This window comes from Ixodes scapularis, unplaced genomic scaffold (assembly GCF_016920785.2).
Source record: "Ixodes scapularis isolate PalLabHiFi unplaced genomic scaffold, ASM1692078v2 PGA_scaffold9__187_contigs__length_104089568, whole genome shotgun sequence".
NCBI lineage: Eukaryota > Metazoa > Arthropoda > Arachnida > Ixodida > Ixodidae > Ixodes > Ixodes scapularis.
The window spans coordinates 35,617,340-35,638,824 of record NW_024609884.1 but is presented as its reverse complement, the minus strand read 5'-3'; the positions used below and the strand labels follow the sequence as shown (position 1 = coordinate 35,638,824).

Below are 21,485 nucleotides of genomic sequence, written 5' to 3'. Positions count from 1 at the left end.
CCACGCACGTCAATGGAGCTCCCTCGGTAGGTCTTAGCAGACATCGCGACCTATCGACTGGAATATCGATATCAGCTGGGAATCCTTTTTTTCTTTTTCGGTAGGTAGTTGGACCGACAGTGAATGGAAGCACCTTATTTATACGGGTCGTGTCAACTAAATTGCACCAAGACTTAAAAGAAAAGCTGGTTGAACCAACCTAGTATTGTGCACAGTCCTCTTTAACTAGTTTTTTTGTTTGTTTTTTGCGATGTGCGAAACTGTTTATTTAGCGCAGATTAATTTTGTAATAATTGAAAAAGAGCGTGTTGGTGAATAGATACGAATCCTTGAAATGACGAAACATCGAGGGCGGGGAAAGAAGTCCTGCTTCCGGTCCCCGTCCTCGATGTTTCATCCTTTCAAGTATTCGTAATTTGATAACGTTTAAATATTACTTTTTGTGCACAAACCCCTTCACTACAAAAGTTGTAGAGCACGTGGAGATACATCTCATCGGGTCGTTTCCATCGAGGTAGCCTTTGTGTGTAATTTTTCCAAGCTTAAAAAAAAAGTTCGCGTGACTTTGTCAGCAAACTGGAAAAAGAATCTTCTTTTTTAATCTCACGCCTTTTTTTTTTTTTGTTCGAAAAAGGTTAAGCATTCAAAAGCTACTTTGATGGAAACGGCACGATGGGATCTTTCTTAACACACTCTAAAACGTTTGTTTTAGAAGATCGGCTTACAAATTAATATTTTAAAAGTTATATCTCATTCATCTGCGTTAAATAGCCGGCATGACACCATTGCAAAAAATATATCATGAGTCATGACTGGCTCATAGGACCATGTACACTACCGCGTTGGTTCAGGACGCGTTGGTTGTGCCAACTTATTTTAATTATTGGCAGAAGTTAGCGGAAACACCCTGTATAGGTATAGTTTAGTCGGCACTCAATAAAAGCGTTTCATGCTCTGAGTATTGCCGCCCCCTCCCCCCCTCGAAAACAAAACAAAAATTTTGAAGCAGTATTTTATCAGCAAAGAAGTGCATCACGGGTATAACAGCTAAAAGAGGGGGGGGGGGGGGGTGCAAAATTTACTATTGTAGGCAGCTTAATAAACTACCAATCATTGAAACACAAATGATGATAAGACATTACAAATGAGCTGGCGTTGACGTTTCAGCAATGCTACCGCCTTCTTGGGGAAGTCGAGCGCGAAGAAGGTGTCTACCTCTTGTCTGCATTCCGAAGGTGGGCAAGCAAGCATATTACACTTCGTGAACGCGGCGCGAAAGACGCAGCTACAAAACTAACTTATTGTCAAAGTACACTTCGGACGTCTGAAGCTGTATATGTGACATTTTATATTCGTCAAGCAAATGCGACGCCTTGTTCTGTACTAACTCTTCCTTACTCAAGTCTCGAAGGTCCATAAAACCGGCTCGGTTTCTCTTACTCAAACGCGGGGTGTTTGCCTTTCTGCAGACTCTGTTGTTGTTGTTCTTCTTCCTCTTCTTCTTTTATTTTGGTTGGGGGGAGGGTGTCAGCCGAGATCCTTTTTCCGGCAGATATATGTCAACCGTTTTGTTTTACGACGACACTTTGTGCACACCTAAATGCAACTAAGACAAAAGAAAACGAATTGGCAAGTGTGCGAGAGTTTCAAAAGAAGAGGATTAGAGCAAATAAAACAACCCCGGCAGTACTAATTGCGTATTGTAACGCTTTAGCCATTTTTTTTTTTAATAAGGCGAAAGCCTTATATGTCTCATCGTTCAGTCGACCTTCAAAGTCCTTGAGCGAAAACACGTCGGCGACACAAAAGGTACCAAAACGAATGGTACCAATGAAACGGCGCGCCAAAAGTGCGTCGTCAGAGAGCGCGCTGTCTTCGGAGGTTCGCTATCACCGGGACCACAGCCGACGCTACGATCCGAGTGAGCCAATGAAGCGGCGCCAAAAGTGCGTCGTCAGAGAGCGCGCTGTCTTCGGAGGTTCGCTATCACCGGGACCACAGCCGACGCCACGATCCGAGTGAGCCAATGAAACGGCGCCAACATTGCGTTGTCAGAGACCGCGCTGTCTTCGAAGGTCCGCTATCACGTTTACATCGACGCTTGGGCATTCGCCTTCCAGTCATCTTAGGGACAACATAAGAGACCCTGTGAATTTTTTTCTTACCTAGAGTTGGTTCATGTTACCCCGAAGGCGGAGACAACAGTGCGTCATTGTTTCTTTACCTCCAACCTTTTTTGTTGGTATTCCCTTTACAACGCTCAATTATATATTTTTTATAAGTTATCATGATGTTTGGAATACACGAGAACAATACGACCCACAGATTAGTATTCGCTCTTTCTCGCGTGACTTAGAACGTGGTGGCGCCATTGTGAAAATAGCCGCCAACCACTTCCGGTTCTCAATTAGACGGCGGGTTTCGCAGTGTATCAAATATACACGCCTTGTTCTAGAAATATCCACGTATCGCACTGTCAGACCTAATTCACTCGCATGATAAAATGAGGAAATATACGTGAACCGGAAGTGGGCCGGGGCTACCCAATAGATGGGGCCACTGAGTTTGTTGTCGAACAAAACAGCATGCTTGCTATGTGACATGCGCGGTGCGAATATTATCTCCGTTATCGGTGTTTTCAAGTCTGGCTTATTCTTTGTACTTATACAGCTTAATGCCTGCAATACTGTAACGTTCCGTTACAGTAATGTAAACCGACCAGCTTACTCTAAGCTGGTCGGTTTGGTTGCGATGTTTATCTGGAGTCCATGCCTACCGCGGAGTCAACCGCCAAAGAATTTTTTTTTTTCGTTTAAAGACCGACGACCAGTTCGCGCTTTCCACTTTTCGCCCGCTTCCTCCTCTCCCTCCTACCCTTTCCACCTATGCCCGCCCCTCTTGGTCCCTTCTTTCCATCCTTCGCTTCCCTCGCCCGAAGGCGTGGAGAGGAGGGTCTTCTGCCTTGCAGAATCTCGAGTCTGGTTGTCGGCCTTTAACGTTTTTTGTTACCTTGTTTTAGGGTCGGCCACTATCAGGCCTATCAGTGTCTCGTTCACTAACCTTTTGCGGAGTTATGTTTTCAATATCTACGACTTGACTGAATTTAGATAATGCACCCGAAACGTTTGTGCCCAGTGAGATATATCAGTATGCGTACTTTCACGCGCGTGAACTTCTCTCAAAGCTCACGTTTAGAATCTACCATAATGCGCTCGTCGCATGCAACGCATGCCGATATAAAGGTTTTCCGTTTTTATCCACAAAATGTGGTCTACGCCGAATAACGGGGCATGCGGCAAGTCGTGCTAAGCGCCCAATCGTAAATATAATTCATGTGTCACGATTCTATCATGGCTCCGTTATTTTGCGGGCCATCCCATGCAGATCGTATAGTGACCACCCCAAAGCATTCCCTGTCTATGTGGTTGGCAGGCGACCGCCAAAAAGTGATATTTGCATGCCTGGCAGTACTCTACGAACCTTCAAAACGTTCGCAGTCACGGCTGTTGTTTTCTTAAAATCAATATTTCGGTAAACTCAAAACCTCTTCCGGAAAATATAAAAAATGTTTCCGACTGTTAAAAAAAAAAAAAAAACGGTCGTTTTTTTTTTATTTTATTTTTTATTTTGTGTGTTCCATCAATGTCGTTTTTCGAGCGCTGGGTTAGCGGGTTTTAAATCTAGGCAGAATTTCCATCGCGCTCGGGAATTCTTTGGAAGTCTACCGAATGGTTACAAGCGCCTTTTATGATCCCCATTGTTATGGCATGACGCCGTCGGGACTTTCCTCTCCCTCGAAGGATGGATCTCTCGATCCATCCTTCCGCGCGGTATGATGACCCGGCCTCGTCGGTGAGCACAGCTCGGCTGCGCGCCCGTGCCCGAAGCGCACTTTGCCTTCCGATGTGCACTCAAAATATGGGCCTCGCCCAAGTTTTTGATTTAGTTTTGCCGCTGCCAGAGATCGACAGCGGGGTCCGGGAGGTCGGAGTGCTGCGCCGATATTTTATGGGGGAGATTTTAAAGTGTCATGATCCGGGAGCGCTAGCTTTGTGTCGTAGCTGTTGGCGCAGTTGGCAACAGTGTTGCAGCACTTTGTTGAGTTTACTTTTAGAAGTTTAATATTTAAAGCTTTTTCTTTTTGCGCGCGCTTACTTCGTTAAAATGTTTATTCGTGGGAGTAAATACATAAGCAAATGATATATCGCCGGGCTATAACGCATCCGGGTGAACATCTGACCTAGATCGGAGATGTGCAGAGGCAGTGCGATTTATTCATTTGCTTTTTTTTTTTTCTTTTATTTGTTTACTTTTGTGGCAGCGTTTCGAGATTTTCCTAGCTCTTTCGTCCGCGCTGGTGTTCATGGTCCGACGGCTGTCGTCGAAAATTCTCGTCCTTGAATGCATGGTTTCCGCGGTCAACTTTTGCGGTACTGGTGAACAATTCAGTCACATTCGAGACTAGGGTAGGAGATGAAAGTAATATGAGAGAAAATATTCGAATTCCAGTCAAGTAAGTCCCGCATAGAGACCTAACCGGATAAGAAGTGTCGGCTACGTATATCTATACTGCCAGCAGTTTTTTTTTTTTTTTTTTCATATTTGGTTTTGAATTCTGGCAAGTCACCCCACCGCCCTCGTTTGCACGGGCACCATATTCGCTCGAGTCTCGTAGCGAACTCGCGCCACAGTCGGACCTCGTTTGAGCTTATCTAGGTGTGTGTAAAGAACCCCTGGAGTGATCCGTTCCTCTGATTTCCGTGCCATCTTTGGCCTTCTCTTGGTTCCATGTTGGCGCAGAATTTTTTTCTGCCTCGGTCTGTGTTTTGGCGTTCACAAGGATTCCATTGTTCGTCGGTCCGCAGATCATTCCGGGCGTGCATTGCGAGAAGTTTTCATTTTCTCATTTTAACAGTGCATCACATTCTCGCAACTGCTCGGTCGCCTCGTGTGCGCTCACAGGTCCCGAAGGCTTCAAGAAAACAAATCGTTTCGTTCACGTACGCGTTTGTATTCGCGTGCCGCGAACTGGAAGTGGTTTGCTTCAAAGTCATAAAGTGTATTAATGCGAGGGAACCGAGAGCTCTTATCTTACACTTTTTCCTTGCCCGCTAAAATAATCGCTCTAAAATGCATGTTGTTTTTCTTCTTTTTCTTTTCTTTTTTTAGGGCTTTTGTTTGTTGGAGTATCGCAATTGCCGTCGACCAAGGAAGGCCTCTTTGCATAAAGAGCAAATGAGGTTATGAACACGATGTCGAAATTTCGAGGCATTATAAAGCACGCCTGCGTGCGCAGTACTGCATCGTGTTGGTTGCTGCGTTAATGCTACGCAATTCGCCTTTGAGGGGCTTAAATGTTTCGTTTATATAGTGTGTACATATTTTTTTCCGTCTAATTGATCCATTCCCCCGGTGTGGGCGAGTGGTCGATACGTAATTGGTCTAGTCTTGTTCGAACGTTCCCCTTCCTTGTTTCATATCTGTTAAGTTCCTTTTTTTTTTTTTTTTTTTTACGAGTTCGATGAGAGAAACAGCAAATATTACGAAGAATTATTCCCATTTAAGAGCATATCTTTTCGCATACTTACATGCCCGACTACGCGCAGGTTCTTCCACTGCCAAATTATGAGAAGTAAGAAAACAGCCGAAGCTAGTAGCTGTAATAAAATAATAAACATAAATTGATTTATTATTAATTCGGAGAGTGTATAGTCAATTCGAATAAGCTACGCATTATGACCGTTTGTACAAAGAAAAAAAAACGATAAAAAAACGCCATAGCGAGATTCTAAATAAACGTACGTGGTTCATCACTACAAAACATGCGAAGAAGCATTCACCGACTTATATACGGAAGGAGCCTGGTGAATGGAAAGGTCAGTACGTTCTCACCCAAACGCCCGTCAGGTAATGGCATTGCGTATGCTCAACGTCCCAAAGCTGTTGGCTTTTTTTTTTTGTTTAGATCAAAATTGAGGTAGGCCACATGATTACCACTGTGTAGATTATGCAACCACTGTATCACCTAGTAACAGCGATGAGAAACTAGTCGCGAAGCTCAGAACATGGGCGTAGTTAATTTCACCGTGCATTTCTCGAACCACCTGCGAACACTTGCCACATGCACGGGCCAATGGAGCCGCACTACGGGCGGATCCATTCTGCCGCCATGAGTGTCTTTTGAGCAACTTCTATGTGTCTCAGGGCTGCGCGTGCTAATTGTTTACGTCAACTGCTCGCCATTTTGGTCAAGTGAGAGTGTGCTATATCTTCTCCTCCTGGATCACACTTCCTTTCGTTTCTGAAAATTAGTATTGGCATTAGTCGGAAGCTCTATTGAAACTTTTACAATTTCTATCTTCTTTTTTTTTCTTTATGGCAACCTGGAGATGTTCTTCCCTCTTTTCGGCACCTGAACAGCTGTAATTATTGCAATCAGAAAATTTGCGCAGCCGCATGTGAAGTGACGTATTTGGAGTGGTGAAGAGACAATGTATTTGACTTCTTATTGTTTTCCCGAACGCTAGAGAGCAACGGAAGCAGCGGTCACAGGGCCTTTCCGTCACATTCCCACTGCCGCACGTGCGCACGCCTCAACCTAATTCCGCAGTTGTTGTTGTTGTTGTTTTTTTTTTCTGCATAGCTTTTACCCGCCAGTGAAACAGGATGCCAACAAAAACGAAGGCCTTTTAGTAGCCAAACGAAACCCCGGCGTAGCATGGCGTGACCACCGAAACCTTTGCGTTGTCACCAAACGACACCCTCAAATACAGGCATGCAACTTCTTTGTGAAGTCTGTTTTGCTATATGTTGGTAACAAGTTATTAGGCACACCACAAAACAAAAAGCTTTTGTTATGTCATCAAATACGAAGACGATACAACACCATCTTTCATGAGAGGTGTGGTTGTTTCGTCTTCGTCTTACATGTTTATCCTTTCTTGAAATCTTTCATTTTAATGCTTCTTAAAATACAAAACTGAGACAGACGAGCTCGTCATGTCCTTATGCTCTATTTTGCGGACTTCCCAGACTCAATCGCAAGCCTGTGTGCTCGGATTGACCACGTTGGAAGTTAAGAGACGCCCCCCCCCCCTCCCCCCCCCCTCCCTTCCCCGCACGCATACACGCGCACGCACACGCATACACATATATATACACACGCAAAAAAAGCCTATTGACGGTGAAGTTGACCAGGCTCCCATCCTTCGCTGATGAGAATCACCAGAAGGTGGAACGGAACGATATATCGTCTGCCATCATAACACTTGGGTGTGCTTTGTAATGTGACGGCGTGATGCAAAGGTTGGCCTTGTTGCCGAGTCTCGACTGGGTTCGTCTTTTCCTCCAGAACAGCGTTGTGCAGTGCGGACGAGAGACCTGTCCTCTGCCAAGGGGCTGCTACTTCCTTCAGCAGGCCAAGGGAAACAAGTGCTGCGACGTTTGCAAAGGTGATTACACGCACTCCGAGAAAACGGGCACTTCTCGGCGAGGTACTTGAGCGCGACGTTCGTGCACGGGCGTCGTCATTTGCCAGGCTCGGCGTGCCAACGAAACCGGCGTGGCGCACAAACCGGTGACCCCCGCTTTCCTTCCACGGGGCCATGTTTGCAGACGCTAACTACTTTGCCTTTTTTTTCTTAGCTCGGTAAACTAAGTGATTGTGCGTCGTTTCGCTTATTCGGCAAAAAAAAAAAAAAAAAAAAAAAATCCTGAAGGTCTGTGTGTTGTTTCGTCATTTTTTGAGCGTGTAGATGAAACGAAGGACACAAGTTCTTTTTGTACGTTCTTTGGCGCTATCCTATTCGATTTCCTTTCGCGCAAAAAAAATACCTAAAATTAAACTCATAAACATTTTATCTTTCCGGTTTTGTATGAACATGATACTCGTGAAATGTACAGACTTAAAGCGTCAAATAACACCAATTATAGCGTTGTATTGGGGTTAACGTCTGTGCAGCACGCAGCAGGGAATTTGAGGTTTAGGAAGACGCAGTAGATTTTATTCCTTATGTTAGTAACTATGTTCAGTACCGGCTTCGCAGCAACCGAGTCGTGACTTGCATTCCTGCTCCCGACGGTTTTATGCTGGATGGACATAGTACCGAATCTGCTTTCGTCCACTGTGACACCATTATTAATGATGCACTCGAGGCCCCCCATGTACAACACTGGCCAAATATCCCCGTGTATACTGCGGCGGAACAGGGCGTCCTAGATCTCGAGGAGGAGTTCCTTCTCGCTGCATAAACATCTGCTCGACTAAAATTCTAAAGCAGTTGACGAAATCAAGATTGACCGTGGGGGCGCTATAGACGCTTGCAAGTATCACCTCTGGGTGCCCCCATCTTGCTACAAGCGTGTGTAGATGGTCTGATCGTCTAGCCTTGCTTGGCCAACAGACCATCTACGCCCCAAAATTGCCAGAGTGACGCCCAAACAAGCATATTCGGCCAGACGACCTTTTCAAGCGCGATTATGCATGCAAACGTCGATACTCAAACATCGCTTGGAGAGTCGTCTTTTTGTAAATCGTATTGATATGGTTTTTGTTTCTTTTTTTTTTTCGCATGCGTGTTTTTATAATGTGTTACTTTTACATTGTAAAAATGGTACTTCGTCGCAAGCAGGATGTAGGAAGAACCACAAGCACTCCTCAATCACGTCATCTTATTGAGCAGTGCTTGTGCAGAACTTCTGCGGAACTTCTGCATAACTTCTGTCCTTGGCGTTGTGGACGCCTGGCTAAGATGAGGTGGCGTTTCTTCGTGTGCGCAGGGTGTGTCTACAACGGCAGAGTGTACAGCAGCTCGGAGGAATGGACCGATCCCCACGATCCGTGCCGGAGGTTTCTCTGCCAGGTGAACATTTCAACATTTGGTTGTTGTTTTTTCGCGTATGTGGCACGCTCGTGTATAGGATACCGCGGGCTCGGCGAACATTTCCTGATGAGGCCCACTTCCGCTTTACATCCGCCTCGCTCTTTTAAACTGAATCCAGTATTCATCCCTATTCAAAAGCAGTTATCGTCTTTTTCAGCATACGTTTCATGATATGCGTTCTTTGCAGGTATACCAGTGCCCCAGTCGACAGAATTCATCAAGTAACCAAAACCGCGCGCGTGTCCTATAAACCTTCGGTGACAGTTCTTGTTCAAATGTTTCGTCACCCCGCGATTCCCGGTCATGCGCCCTGACGACAGGACAGCGAGTTTAGGACCCGTGCGCGAATCGGATAACAAAAATATTTACTTCTCTTATTGAATTTTCATCGAGGATCTTAGCGCGCGTTCTTCCACGACTTTGGCACAAGTTTCGGGGGTATACCTCCCTTTCCTCTCGAGCTTCTTGGCGCCTCCCTCATTTGCGTTGCTCCTCCGACGCACTAACGTCATTATCCGTGCAAAGCACGTTCGAAGGCAACGCATCGGCCTGTCGAAAACATTCCTCGCGCTCCTGGAACGTCGGGAGAAAGAGACAGTATGTTGGGTTCCTTGGAATGCGCGCTCTGTGGAGCGCGCTGGAATCTCTGCGCGCAGATCTACCCCCATGGGGATGGTCCACCTGGAAGCCTATCGAGGGAGACGATCGAGTCGGCGAGAGAGGCCGCGGGGGGAAGGGGAGCAGCGGTGCTCGCTCGCACCCTGTATCGCGTCGTATCTCCGTTTCATTGCCCTAATTGCCGCATTATATGGGCTTTTTAAGCGGCCAATCCCGATAGAAAAGTGGTGCGCTGGAAGCGTGCGTCCCAGGAGCCTCCGTCGGTCGAGGAGCGCGCACTCGATCGGCACGGTCGGAACGAGCGGGAGGCTGGCAAATTGAAGAACACATAAGAGGACGACGAAGAGGCGGAAAACGGGCTGGGTGCGGGTGCTGGGGCATTGTCTTCCTTTTGGGGCACTTGCCCAAAGCGGGGACTGCGAAAGAGTCTGATGCCAAGCAGCAAAGTCCGCATCGAAGTGGTGCGCGGTTGAACAGCTCTTATGGTCGGCAACTTTTGGATCGCTTGGAGACACTCACGCAGGGCCCAGGGCCGTCTTTCTAAGTCACTTGAAGAAGAAACGCGGGGCCTGGTTTATTAGAGAGTTTTAGCATTGTGCATAGAAACAAATGCAAGCGCAGTGTGTTTGCGTTGCGTGCTCCACGCTGCGCATGCACGTCGTTACCATGCGCCCATTCAAAAGTGCAGTTTGGGCTCCGTACAGTGTGAAAGACGCACCACTAACGCAAACGCACAGTTCTTGCGTTTGCTCGTATACGCAATACAAGAGAGAGCTTTAGAATAGCGTAGAGACCATTGCGGTAGCGCTGTGTGCGATGTACGCAAGCTTTTAGCGGAAACGCTACAGAGCGCGTCAAAACAGCGCTCCTAGTAAAGCGGAACGCAGACGCAGACGCAATAGGGTGCCTCGATGCAAGCGCCATCTTCCAGGGTGGAGACACTCATTGACCCCCGTCATTGGGTCAATCTGACATGGCAGGAACACTTCGAGTCCTACTTCTTTGGGGTGTGCGAATGTATTTAACTACATTGACCCAAGAAAGCGCCGACAAGAGCAGCTGAACGTTTGACCCAATACGGCGGCTGTCCCCACCCTGGACGCGGCACATGGTATGTGGGCACCCTAATACGCAGGCAGTCGCACCACCATCTAGAATGTGCCCATGCAAACTGCTCCAAGCAATCTAAGGCCGGTATTTGGTCAAACCAATCTGAGTCTCGCGCTGTCCCGCGTGCGGCGAGAGCAACGAGACGGGAACGCAGGGGACCGCTGCGTATGCACGCAAAATCGATGGCGAGCGAGCGTCCGTAACGCTCGTGGCTTTGCTTACGTATGGAGCATGCGGAGTGTGGAGCACGCAACGCAAACGCAGAGCGCTTGCGTTTGCTCCTTTCTACTCAAACTCACTATTATATTCACGTTTCGTGCATTTCATCAATGTTTTTATCGACTCGCAATATTGTTGACCGAGGAGAAATAATAATATGCTCAGGACTGGCCGCACCCTGTGTCTCTTAAACTGGCAGTGAGTATGGAAACCTTAGCCAAGACAGCGTGAAGTAAAGCCTGCCAAGCCGCATGAGTGCTTGAGACTCGACGTCACGTGCCACTCTGCTCGTATATTGCAGCGCTTTCTGTCACGCAGTCTTATTTGAGACTGCTTTTAGTAAACTGGCCCAGGGTTGGCTTTCTATAAGTGACTTCAACTTGCTCGAAACAACAGCGTCTCTGCTAATACTATGGGTTTGCCAAGCCTGGGGAGAGCGAGCAATAGAGACCTATCGACGATACCACTCTGCTCGTGCGCTAGAATTCGCTGTGCTTCCTTTCATATGGTCTAGACTCTGCTTCTAGCAAGCCGGCCCATGTGTACCTTTGTTCGTCTGGTTTGGAGAGCTCGAGAGATTAATCGCCAATATTCATTCCAATAGCTACAACCACAGCCTCCTCTATACTCACAAAGCCTAGCAGTTCGACGATGGAGGCATAGAGTGCCCTATCGCAGATTTGGAGCGCGAGGTTCTGGTAGCACAGAGCATCGAAGAGCCATTTCTCGGGGAACCTGGGAGTCACTGCACAGTTTTTGTAGCGGCGAGGACCCGAAACACACTTTCGGGTCCTCGCGTCTCGCCTGAGAGTCTCGCGGCTGCGGTGAGGCGCTGCGTTTCGGCGTCTCGCCGCAGCAGGGCGCCAGTCACGTGGCTCTTCTCTCATTCGTTGTGTGCCGCTCCACCTTTTCCATTTCGGCGGCCGCTTCTCGTGACGATCTGCCAGGCTTTGTCAGTGCTATGCTACAGAGTTGACCGCGTCAGCGAATAGGCATTCTGGCTTCTTGAGGGCCCCTCGGTTTCAGGCCGTTTGCGGACTAGTTGAAAATTCGACACCTTGACGCAGTGTGGGCGTACAATTAACCAAACGACACGGCAGCGTTTTCTGACGTTGATGGGCAGCCCCCACGACTAATAAACATAAAAAGAGTTCCTCCAGGATACTAGTTACATGCCAAGACACGATCCAATCGCCTTGAGAACGGCGAACTTCCTTGTTTCATTTTGTCGTTTTACGTATACGCGTGCATATAGTCGGGTATAGCAAGGTGGAAACAATTATCTGAATTTGGCTGGTTCGGCTCTCGCTTTATCCGCGAAGGTAACTGCGATGTTGATAGAGCCTTTTTTTGTTCTTGCAGCGAGCGAGCGATTATTGATTATAAACTTCGCACCTTGCCCACTCATAAAGGCGTGGACGATCTTGAGCGAATTGATTGCCTCACTTTAATCGCCTTCGCGTGTCACAAGCGTGTCGCATGAACTTCATTGCGTTGCTGAGAGAGATTGGGCGCTTTGATGGATAGCTTGCTTTGTGTAACCGAGAGGACATGCGGAACGAATCGCTCCTTGAGCGGTTGCCGATTGAAGTGGTTGATGGGCAGGCCTGTTTGGAACGAAAAAGGGTTTTCTGTTGCGGTGCACCGAGCACTGTTCGAAAGTCTGGTGTAAGGCTCACTTACTTGTGAAGCTATACAATTAGCTCTCTATAACGTTTTTTTTTTATTATTATTATTTTTTTTTTTTTTTTGAGACCGGCTCAGAGAAAGTAAGCTGCATGCTACGGCTAGAAATGAGCAAAACATGATTGCGGTGCAGCTTTCATGGTTGCGCTTAAAGCGCGATCATATTTTCTCACGTACTATACCAATTCACCTTACAATCAGCACTTGTCAATCTAAAAATGAGCTCTATTTTATTATTGAACTGACCAGCCAACCTTTCCTTCTTGTCGGAAAGATCAACCAAGGCAGTTGAAAAGCTGAAACATCTTTCCGTTTTCGCTTAGCGGAAGTCTTACTGGAAATCACTAGACTTTATCGATGTTTGCTTCTGGTTAGATTGCGACTCTTGGTTTGCGGCACTGCAGTGTGTTTCTTTGGTACTTGTCATTGTTACTTCCGCTAGGATCCCCTGGTAAGATCAGCACGTTCATTTAACGAAATAAATAAAAGACTCCACGCTTACGTTTTCCGTTCCTTAGCGGCACCGCTATATACCGAATATCCGAGATTACTTCGCAGTCTGCCGGGGGTACACATTCTGTGTACTCCAAAACAAGTCAGCATGACCCCTCCCCCGCCCTTCTCGTTTGCCCCCCGGACCTTGCGTCGCTCTGCCCTCCATCTCCTGCCTTCTTCGCCTGTTGGCGTGGCGAACTTTTCTTAAGGCACGTTTACCAGTCAAAGCCAGACGACGTATAGCCCAAGAATGTGGCAGTGATTCTCGAGCCCGCTTATCTCCGAAAAATAAACACTGGGCCACTCGAGGGTAAGCCGCGGACAGGCAGACGTTGGTGGACTCGCTCCTTGAATGGCTTTCGTCTGGGACGCTGCTTTGGCGGAGTCCTCTTGAGAGTGACAAATGGCTGGGTGCATGTCCTTCTACAAGATTGTGCTCTGAAAGCCTGTGGCAGCGCGCGCCCGGCTGCCCTCCCATTGCGGGCACGGCTCGGCGCAGCAGGTGAGGCGTCCGCCGAAACAGATAAGAGCCCCAGCAGTTGACTCGGCCGCCCCCGGCCCGCCCGAATCGGCACGAGGAGCCGCTCGCGAGATTCGCGGGTCTAATTGAATTTGGGCCATTACGAGCTCCGTTTAGATACGCCGCGCGTGTACAAGTCCGCGTCTGTTTGATACGCGTTCCCGAGTCATCGTATGCTAAGGATCGCACACGTTTTGGGGCCTTCAGGGAACCTCAAAGCGGGAGAGGTGGTCGACGTCTCGATAAGACACCCAGCTTCTTTATGGTTCAGTCGCGAGGTGTGCTGAAGCGTTTCCGCAGTTTCGTCTGCGAGTCCCTTCGATTCAGGCTCTGTTGTACCCCTGTGCGGTCCTTAGGCTTCTTCTCTCTCTATATATATACTGTATATACGTATCTATATTTTTCTTGACTAGATTGCAGACTTGAACAAAATGTTCTTTCATTCTTTTTTTTTTTTGTAAGATTTCCGGATATCGCGGAATAGTGCTTTTACTGGGTGGTCGGGGAGACGTCCCGATCACCTGCCAGTTTGCATGGCGAGCACTAAAAGGGGTGTGCGAATATATACTCCAAATCGAATAGCCATGCCTCATCCCTAGCTTCAACGTTGCAAGGAGTGCCGGCTGTCGTGTGTTTCTCTGGCACTGTGGAGGCTATGAATGGCGCAAAGGCTATTTCATTCGAACCGCTATTCGCGCACCCGTACTAACTAGCGAAGCTCGTGTGTTTGAATTATCATTCCTGGTGTCGTTTCTTGTTGCAGTCTGGCGTCATCACCGAGTCCCGCATCTATTGCCACATCAACTGTAAAAATCCTCGGCCACCTCCGGACGGGCAGTGCTGTCCTTACTGCGATGGCAAGTTGCACTCTCTCTCCGCTTTCTTCCTCGACGCTGTAGCGCTCGATTGGGCGACAAAAGGCGACGGCGATCTTCATGTAACGCCACCGCCGCAATCGAATTGGGAAACTCGTAGGGTTTGTGAACAGACGAAAGAAAATAGAAGGAAACGAAACACTCGTTCAGACAACTCTCGCGTGTCAAGGTGTTTCAAAACGCCGTCGGGATTTCTTTGAATTGGACGGTCGTATATCTCTATTCCTTCGGGCGAGTGTAGATGTCCATTTTGCTGTCCTCCGCGACTACAGCAGAAAACGGTAGCGGGAACCCATACCTGTCTGCGCACAAGCACGCTGCTTGGTATACTTTGGAGTGGAACGTCATGCCCAATGTCCCTTCGCGCATCGCACATTGTTTTGTCTAATCATATTCTGAGTTGCGTCATTCGCCTCACAAACTCACAAACTTCTTTCTTTTCTTTTTTGGAATGCGTGACATTAAAGCCTAATTGAAAGCTGAAAGGCCGTGCCGGAGGCTGTAGACAGTTCAAAAGCCACTTGGGTCGTCGTAAAACGCTGGCGGTGACAATGTCGAATTGCGTGCCTCGACCTTCGCGACGGCGTACACCTCCGAGAGACACACGTGGACGCCGTGCGGAAAGCGGGTGCCGTGGGGACATGTGTTGCTCGGATTTACGTCACTAAGGAGCGTGATTCGGCCGATCCGGTTGCATTCGGTCGGCCGACATGCGACGCCAGTGGCCAAGCCGATCGCCTCTGGCCCCATGGCGGCGATTTCGGTCGTGCCTCTCTCCGTGCGCAGTGGCTGCCTCTCCGCGTTATCTGCGCAGATTTATTGGCCAGGGCTGCGCGAACGCCATTGGAATGGCCCAGGGACGCGGCGGGTGCTCGCCACGTGGCGGCGGCGTGCCCGGCGAGGCCTCCTCCGAGCCAACGGCTACTCCCGGTCGCCTGGCGCCGGCCTGAGGTGTCTCGCCGGACGTGTTGACGGTAACGCGGTAGAAGGAACGACGCTACCGGTAACGCGTCACTTTTTTCCGCTAACGGTGTAACGTACTCGGTACTTTTTGAAAACAGTAACGGGTAACATATTTAGGTTACTCGTTACTTCTTCCAAATACTTAACAAAAATTTTTTTTTAGGCACCAAGTTATGTAAATTTTTGAGTTTTTGTTTTTCTTTGGGTTTTCTCGTGAGTATTTAGGTGAAACCGTAAAAAAGATAGGGTAATTATATTTAGTTTCTGCGTGAACATCACGTTTCTTGAAATATGGCGCTTATTATGCACATCTGTGCCGTCGAAACAGTAAAACGTGTTAATTCGTAATTAAAAAAAAAGTAACACATAAGTAACGTGCGTTACTTTTTTATAGCGGTAGCGCGTTCCTTTTATTTTGGAGGTAACGTAGGCCGGTAACACGTTCCTTTAATGTGCAAGGGACGAGTAACGTATTTCGTTATTTTTTTTTTCGCTAACGCGTACAACACTGCTTGCCGGTCGACGAGTCGATCGAGATTTTCGCCGAGCTATAGTGGCCTGTCTGCGAAAATCGCTCGAGTATGTTTTAATCGTTCGTGAAAGGAAAAAAGCAAAGTCAAACCCCGCTGTTTGTGCGCTAGCATCGGTGACACCTTTTCCTTCCCTCTGTCGTGCGTGTGTGAGCGCAAGAGTATACGCGTGCGTGTGTGTCCAGATAAAAAGTTGTTCCCGCTCGAAACGTCTCGAGAAGGACCGCTCATCACCGGGTCTGCAAATCGGGACCACTATATCGTGACGTAGTTGTCCCGAAACTGATGCGAAACCGTAGATATTAAAGGTGGAGAAGAGTTGAGAAAGGATTGAAAATGACACGTATCCCTGTCATTTTCTTTTTACTACTCTATGTTTTTTTGTTTCCTTCGCGTCTTATGTACGGCCTAGCTTAACAAACTGAGCAGAACAACAGACACTATTCGAAAACGTGCACTCTAAAAAAAAAAAAAAACATGCGTCTACTTTTTTGTACAACACTCAGAGAGCCAATCACCGCAACTTACGGGGTGCAGCTCAGCGAACTGTGAAAAAAACCTCAAATTATTTATAAGTCCGATGTTACATAACTTAACGCAATTTAGACGTGTTTAGAACATAACTGTTCTTGTCTAAAATAGACGGTTTTGCCAAAGACGGCTAACAGGATGAAACCAAAGCAAGGGTTTGAGCATATGCGTTCGTTTCTTAAAATAAAATGTTTTGCTTCCAATTTATCTAATAAATATTACAAATACCATCGATGCCAAATGCGTTGACTCATTATCGATTCGGGAGTACAATAATCCTACGCAAGAGTGCTCACCCTTTTAAAGATGTATTTAAAACCGAGCAAAGTAGTTGCGACGCACTAAGACAAAGTCGCGCCTGCAGTGAAAAACGACGCACGTTAATTAAACAAATCCCGTTATTTCAAGAACCTTGAAAAAGACGAAGTTCTGCTTTGAACGTGGGTCATTATGCAATCGGCTCTCCAATCGCGTGCAATCAGGAAGCTGCCTCACCCCCCCCCCCCCCCCCCCCCCCCCCTCCCTCAGACGCACACGCACCTTTCCTCTCCACCCAACTGCAATGAAATTTTGAAACAACCTCGAAAGTGGGGAATCCCGAATAAACTAGCCTGCCGCCACGTGCAAACCTCGGATGTTTGTCACGCTAGTTGAAGTATAGGTTATAACAGCCCCCTCCGGGAACTAGTAGTACTCCCCGCGAGCACTGGATTGGCCTCGATCAGCGGTAGGGCGCATCGTTATATTCACCTGACGTATAGTCACTGGAAGGATGAGAACGGCGGGGTGTTTCTTTCGGATGCCCGACCTTCAGCACGCGCTCGTTGCCTTCCGTGGTGCGTCGGTAGCGCGTGAACCCTCGAGATTCACGAGACGCCGGAGCTTTGTCAAAGGTGGGAAGCACGCTCTGGAGGCCGGACAACTGAAAGACCTCCCTGCCGTTCTCACTCTGTCAGTGTGCACATGTCGTTCTTAATGCCCAACTTTCCATGGAGCGAATACCCGGTGAATAACCAACGAACTTGGCCCAGCAGCACGTTCCATTTGCGCCCGCGGCGCAACATGGCACTGATGACTGTTCTGACGCTGTATGCGCAGAGCGAAAGCCGGCGGGCGACTGTTTTTTTTTTTTTTTTTTTACAGCGGAGCTGTTAAGATCTAGTTTCCCCAGGATCGTGTCCGCCGCAATGAAATGAAGACACCGAACTCTGGACACCTACCGCCATCTATGAGCGACGGCGGCAAGCCACGTATCTGGTTGCCGCCGTCGCCCATAGATGGCGGCAGCCTTTCAACTCTGGCTTGCCGACTTCCGGCCGGCCATTACTTTCCATTGTACAGCTCCGCTGATCTTCCTTCTTCACCAGAGTGGAAAGGCTGAAAGTTTCTTTTTCTTTTTTTCGCTCCATGGAGTCTAGCTGTCATTAAATTGTTCGTTGAGTCATTTACGACTCGCTTGGAAGAAGCATGCTGACCGAGTTAGTTCGCGTTGCGGTACTCGAAGGCGGCCAGGGGCAGCCGGTGAGCTTGCCCGTGGCGGCGGCCCCAGCAGCCCCGTCGTCAGGTTTGTAGGACCGACACTCGTGGTGCACGCACGAAGCTGAAATTTGAATGGCTTGGCGCGCCGTCCAGCCACCCTCGACGAAGAGCGAGCGAGACGCCCGCTGGGCTGGCCCCTTCCTCCTTCCTCGTCGCTATTCCACGTTCTGCCGTCCGTCCAGGAAGCTGCTTTCATATATCGGCCGATTAACACATCAGTAATGCACCGCGGCAGAATTTAATTTGCCTTCCAGGCGGCGTCACTGTTTTCTTGTTTTTCTTCTACTTTTATGTTTTTTGTTAGTTCGTTCCTGTCTGGGGCGCCGGGGGGAGGGCAGGCAGTTCCATGATCCGCCCGTCGGATCGCTTGCTTATGTGCGGCGCCGACCCTTCTATTTCGCCAGGGTCAAAGCAATTCTTCGGCCGATTTGAGCGCGGCCTCGAGCAAGTTTCACGCGCATCCCATTGTCTGCCCTCGACTGCTCGCTGGGCGGTGTACAACTGGCCGCTTTTCTGTGCGCCTCAAAACGGGGGGGGGGGGAGGAGGAGGAGGAGGAGGAGGAGGAGGAGGAGGAGGGAGGGAGGGTGGGAGGGAGGAGAGGGGAGGGGGTTTTTTGACGCCAGAGCAGCAGCCCCGAACACTAAAACTCAATCCATGTCCCTTTTTTTTTTCTGGGGGGGTGGGGGGGGGGGGGGGGGGGGGCGGGAGAGGGAGATTTGGACAGAGAGAGAGAAAGAAAGAGACAAAGAAAGAAGCTGTATCGCAGCGCCACAAATAATTTGCCAGCTAGGTCTAAGGGTTATCACAGACTATCACAGACACCTATAACCCTGCTAGTGTTGAGCGAAAGCATCGGATCCTACGGATCAGTGACTTAGTCAGGGGAGGCGCAGATTTCAACCCCCCCCCCCCTTCCCCCCGAAAAATATTCCTGGCTACGCCAGCTGCTACGAACAATTCATTTTAATACAGCTCATTTTTGCACGCAGCCTCAGCTTAGAAGCAATGAAGTCAACCAGCGTTTAATGTCGGCCTACTACATTATAAAAGGAGAAAAAAGAAAATTGTGATGAAAAAAAGATAAAAAAGCGAGGGAGATGGAGATTATAACGCAGTTTAAACACAATTAAAAAGGCAGACGCAAACACAAACAGACTGTGCCGTTGCTGCAAGTCGCTACAGTGGTCAGACCAGCCCACCTCCTAAACAGTGGCACCAGTTAGTTCACCCTTAACTGCAGTTATGCTTCACCACAGTTACCGCACAATAATCTCGGACACCTTTTTCACGAGTGAAGAGTGCACGTGCACAGCTCTGATGGGCGCTCAAGATGCGCAGCGCGCGTGTGCCCAAAGAAAGTGGTCCAAAGGTATAAGGTGATAACTGTAGTTAGGCCTAACTGTAGCTACGTTTGCTTATGTAACCAGGGTATTACAGGCAGCAAATCTATTTGAAACAATTCCTTAACACTCTTACTTCCCTCGACTGACTGCCACTAACTTGCTGCGAGCCGCGCCCGTTCCGTCAGCATTGAGGTGAAAGAGCAGCGTAGAGCCGCCTGATTATTAATGAGCCTCGGTATAGCATCGGGTTTCACGTACGTCATTGGTGTAACTTGGTTTTCCTATCTCGTTGCTTGTCAAACCCACTTCACGTGGTTGTTTTGGGCGCCGCGGCTGACAGATGCGCCAGTCCCGCTGTCCGGACAGGTCGCGCTCGCTGGTGCGTACATCGTCGGGGAAAGTCTGCCGCCAAACCGTCTGAGGTGTGCGCTCCCGCGTTCCCCGCCAGCTCATGTACATAAAGTAAAATATTGCCCAAAGAAAACGAGACGGCCATCTCCGTTGGCTTTGTTCTCGGAAGGCAACGCAACTCTCCGAAGCTGCTCGCAGCTTTGGCATCATTTCTATCGAACTCGAGGAACGGAGAGAAGGTGCTCATAAACGACGTGCTGCGGCGGCTCTCGCTGCGTGTGGACGGACTTGACCGACGCTTATGCAACGAACGTGTGGCCACCGTTGCGTCGTCGCATGGCAGCCTTCCAAAAGAGAGACCGATACCAGAAAGCCGTCGCTCAACAATGTGTACGTACAATCGGGAGGACGAGCTTTTTTACGCTTGCTGAGCCCGGGGGACTCCGAGGGAGGAGGCGCGGATCGCTTTCCTCCCCAACGCCAGATCGGCGCGACATTAGACTGGTCAGCTGTCCAAAGAAGACGTTATTACGTCTGTGTACACGTCTCGATTACCTCAAACGAATCTCGCATATACTCGCGACTGCACCTCCTTTCTCGGGTGAGCTAATGACGAGGTAGTGCCGCTGCAATTATAAAGTCCGCTCCTTTTGTCGCGATAGAAATGACATTAAAATGTTGTTGACGCATCCTTTCGTATGTGATCATTCTCATTTCCTTGTGAATTCAAGAAAAGTTTGCTTACGTCACCTAGGGCATTTGGAAGTTTGAGCAATGGGCGCCGGGCAAGTTGGGTGAAGCAACGTGACTCATGTTCGCTCCTGCCCTGCGTTTCGATTATATATATTTTACGATTATTATTATTAAGTTTGGTATTTTAGGGACACGGTGTTTACATGCGACCTTTAATTACACACTTAATTTGTTAAAGCGACCATGCAAAATTTTCACTCTCGCCAAACACTGTTACCATTATCAGGTGGGAGATTGGCAGTCAGAACGAATCGTCACGTTGTCTGGCAGATTCACGCAACCAATGCTCGTCACTTCCACGCACCTGTATTAGGCAGTGCTCAGGGCGCGTGCTGTGCTCCGAACATTCTTAAAATTCGGGAATTTTCTTCGCCGCACCGATCGGTCACGAATGTAAACACAATTCCGCTGACGTGGCTACCCAAACGCAAGCCGCTTTTTTTTTTTTTTTTTCATGTTTAGTTGTATTTTGAGTTTTGGCGTTCTCAACGTTTCTTCTGTAGTTCCCAGTGATTGGCTGCCTCCGTGTTCTGCAGGGAAATCGACGCATAGGTCTTTTTGAGTTATGGTACAGGCGTCTTAATTGGGCACTTGTGATATCTAAAAAATGAATGTCAGTTACTACTCCAGGGTCGGCGGGGCCAAAAGGCTAAAGCGAAGCAATATCAGCCACAAAGTAACCTCCAAAAACATCGAAAAAAAAACCTTTTTCTATTTTACCGTTTTTGTTTTGTTTGTATTTTTATATAAGGTTTTTGTTTTTGTTTTGTTTTGTTTCTTTAGCTCGTGTCCTACTACCGGTCGTACTTACGTGAGCTTATAGCCTCGGCGAATTGCGAGCGGTGGTCGACAGCCGATCGGGAGGGTGGTCGCCTCCTGGACGGGATCGGCAGAGCGGCGACTCGCAGGCGTCAGCACGGGGATTGTCTGGAGCCTCGCAGCCGTGCACGGGCCGCCGGTGCGTGATTTAGGGCCCCCCGCCGACGGAGAGCCAAGTCTGGCCCCGTTCCGACTCCCAGACAAACGCTCCGCAGACGGACCGGCCCCTGTCTCTTGCTCGGTCAGAGCC

General features: G+C 48.6%; 1 protein-coding gene across 1 annotated transcript in view; it reads left to right on the top strand.

Moving 5' to 3' along the window:
- The window catches only part of LOC8030154 (BMP-binding endothelial regulator protein), a 251,568-nt gene that overhangs the window by 128,130 nt on the left and 101,953 nt on the right, over window positions 1-21,485 (top strand). The window contains exons 3-5 of the mRNA XM_029971089.4: window positions 7,352-7,451; window positions 8,779-8,861; window positions 14,294-14,387. Of these exons, the coding sequence (XP_029826949.2) occupies window positions 7,352-7,451; window positions 8,779-8,861; window positions 14,294-14,387 (277 nt within the window). The remainder of the gene's footprint in view (window positions 1-7,351; window positions 7,452-8,778; window positions 8,862-14,293; window positions 14,388-21,485) is intronic.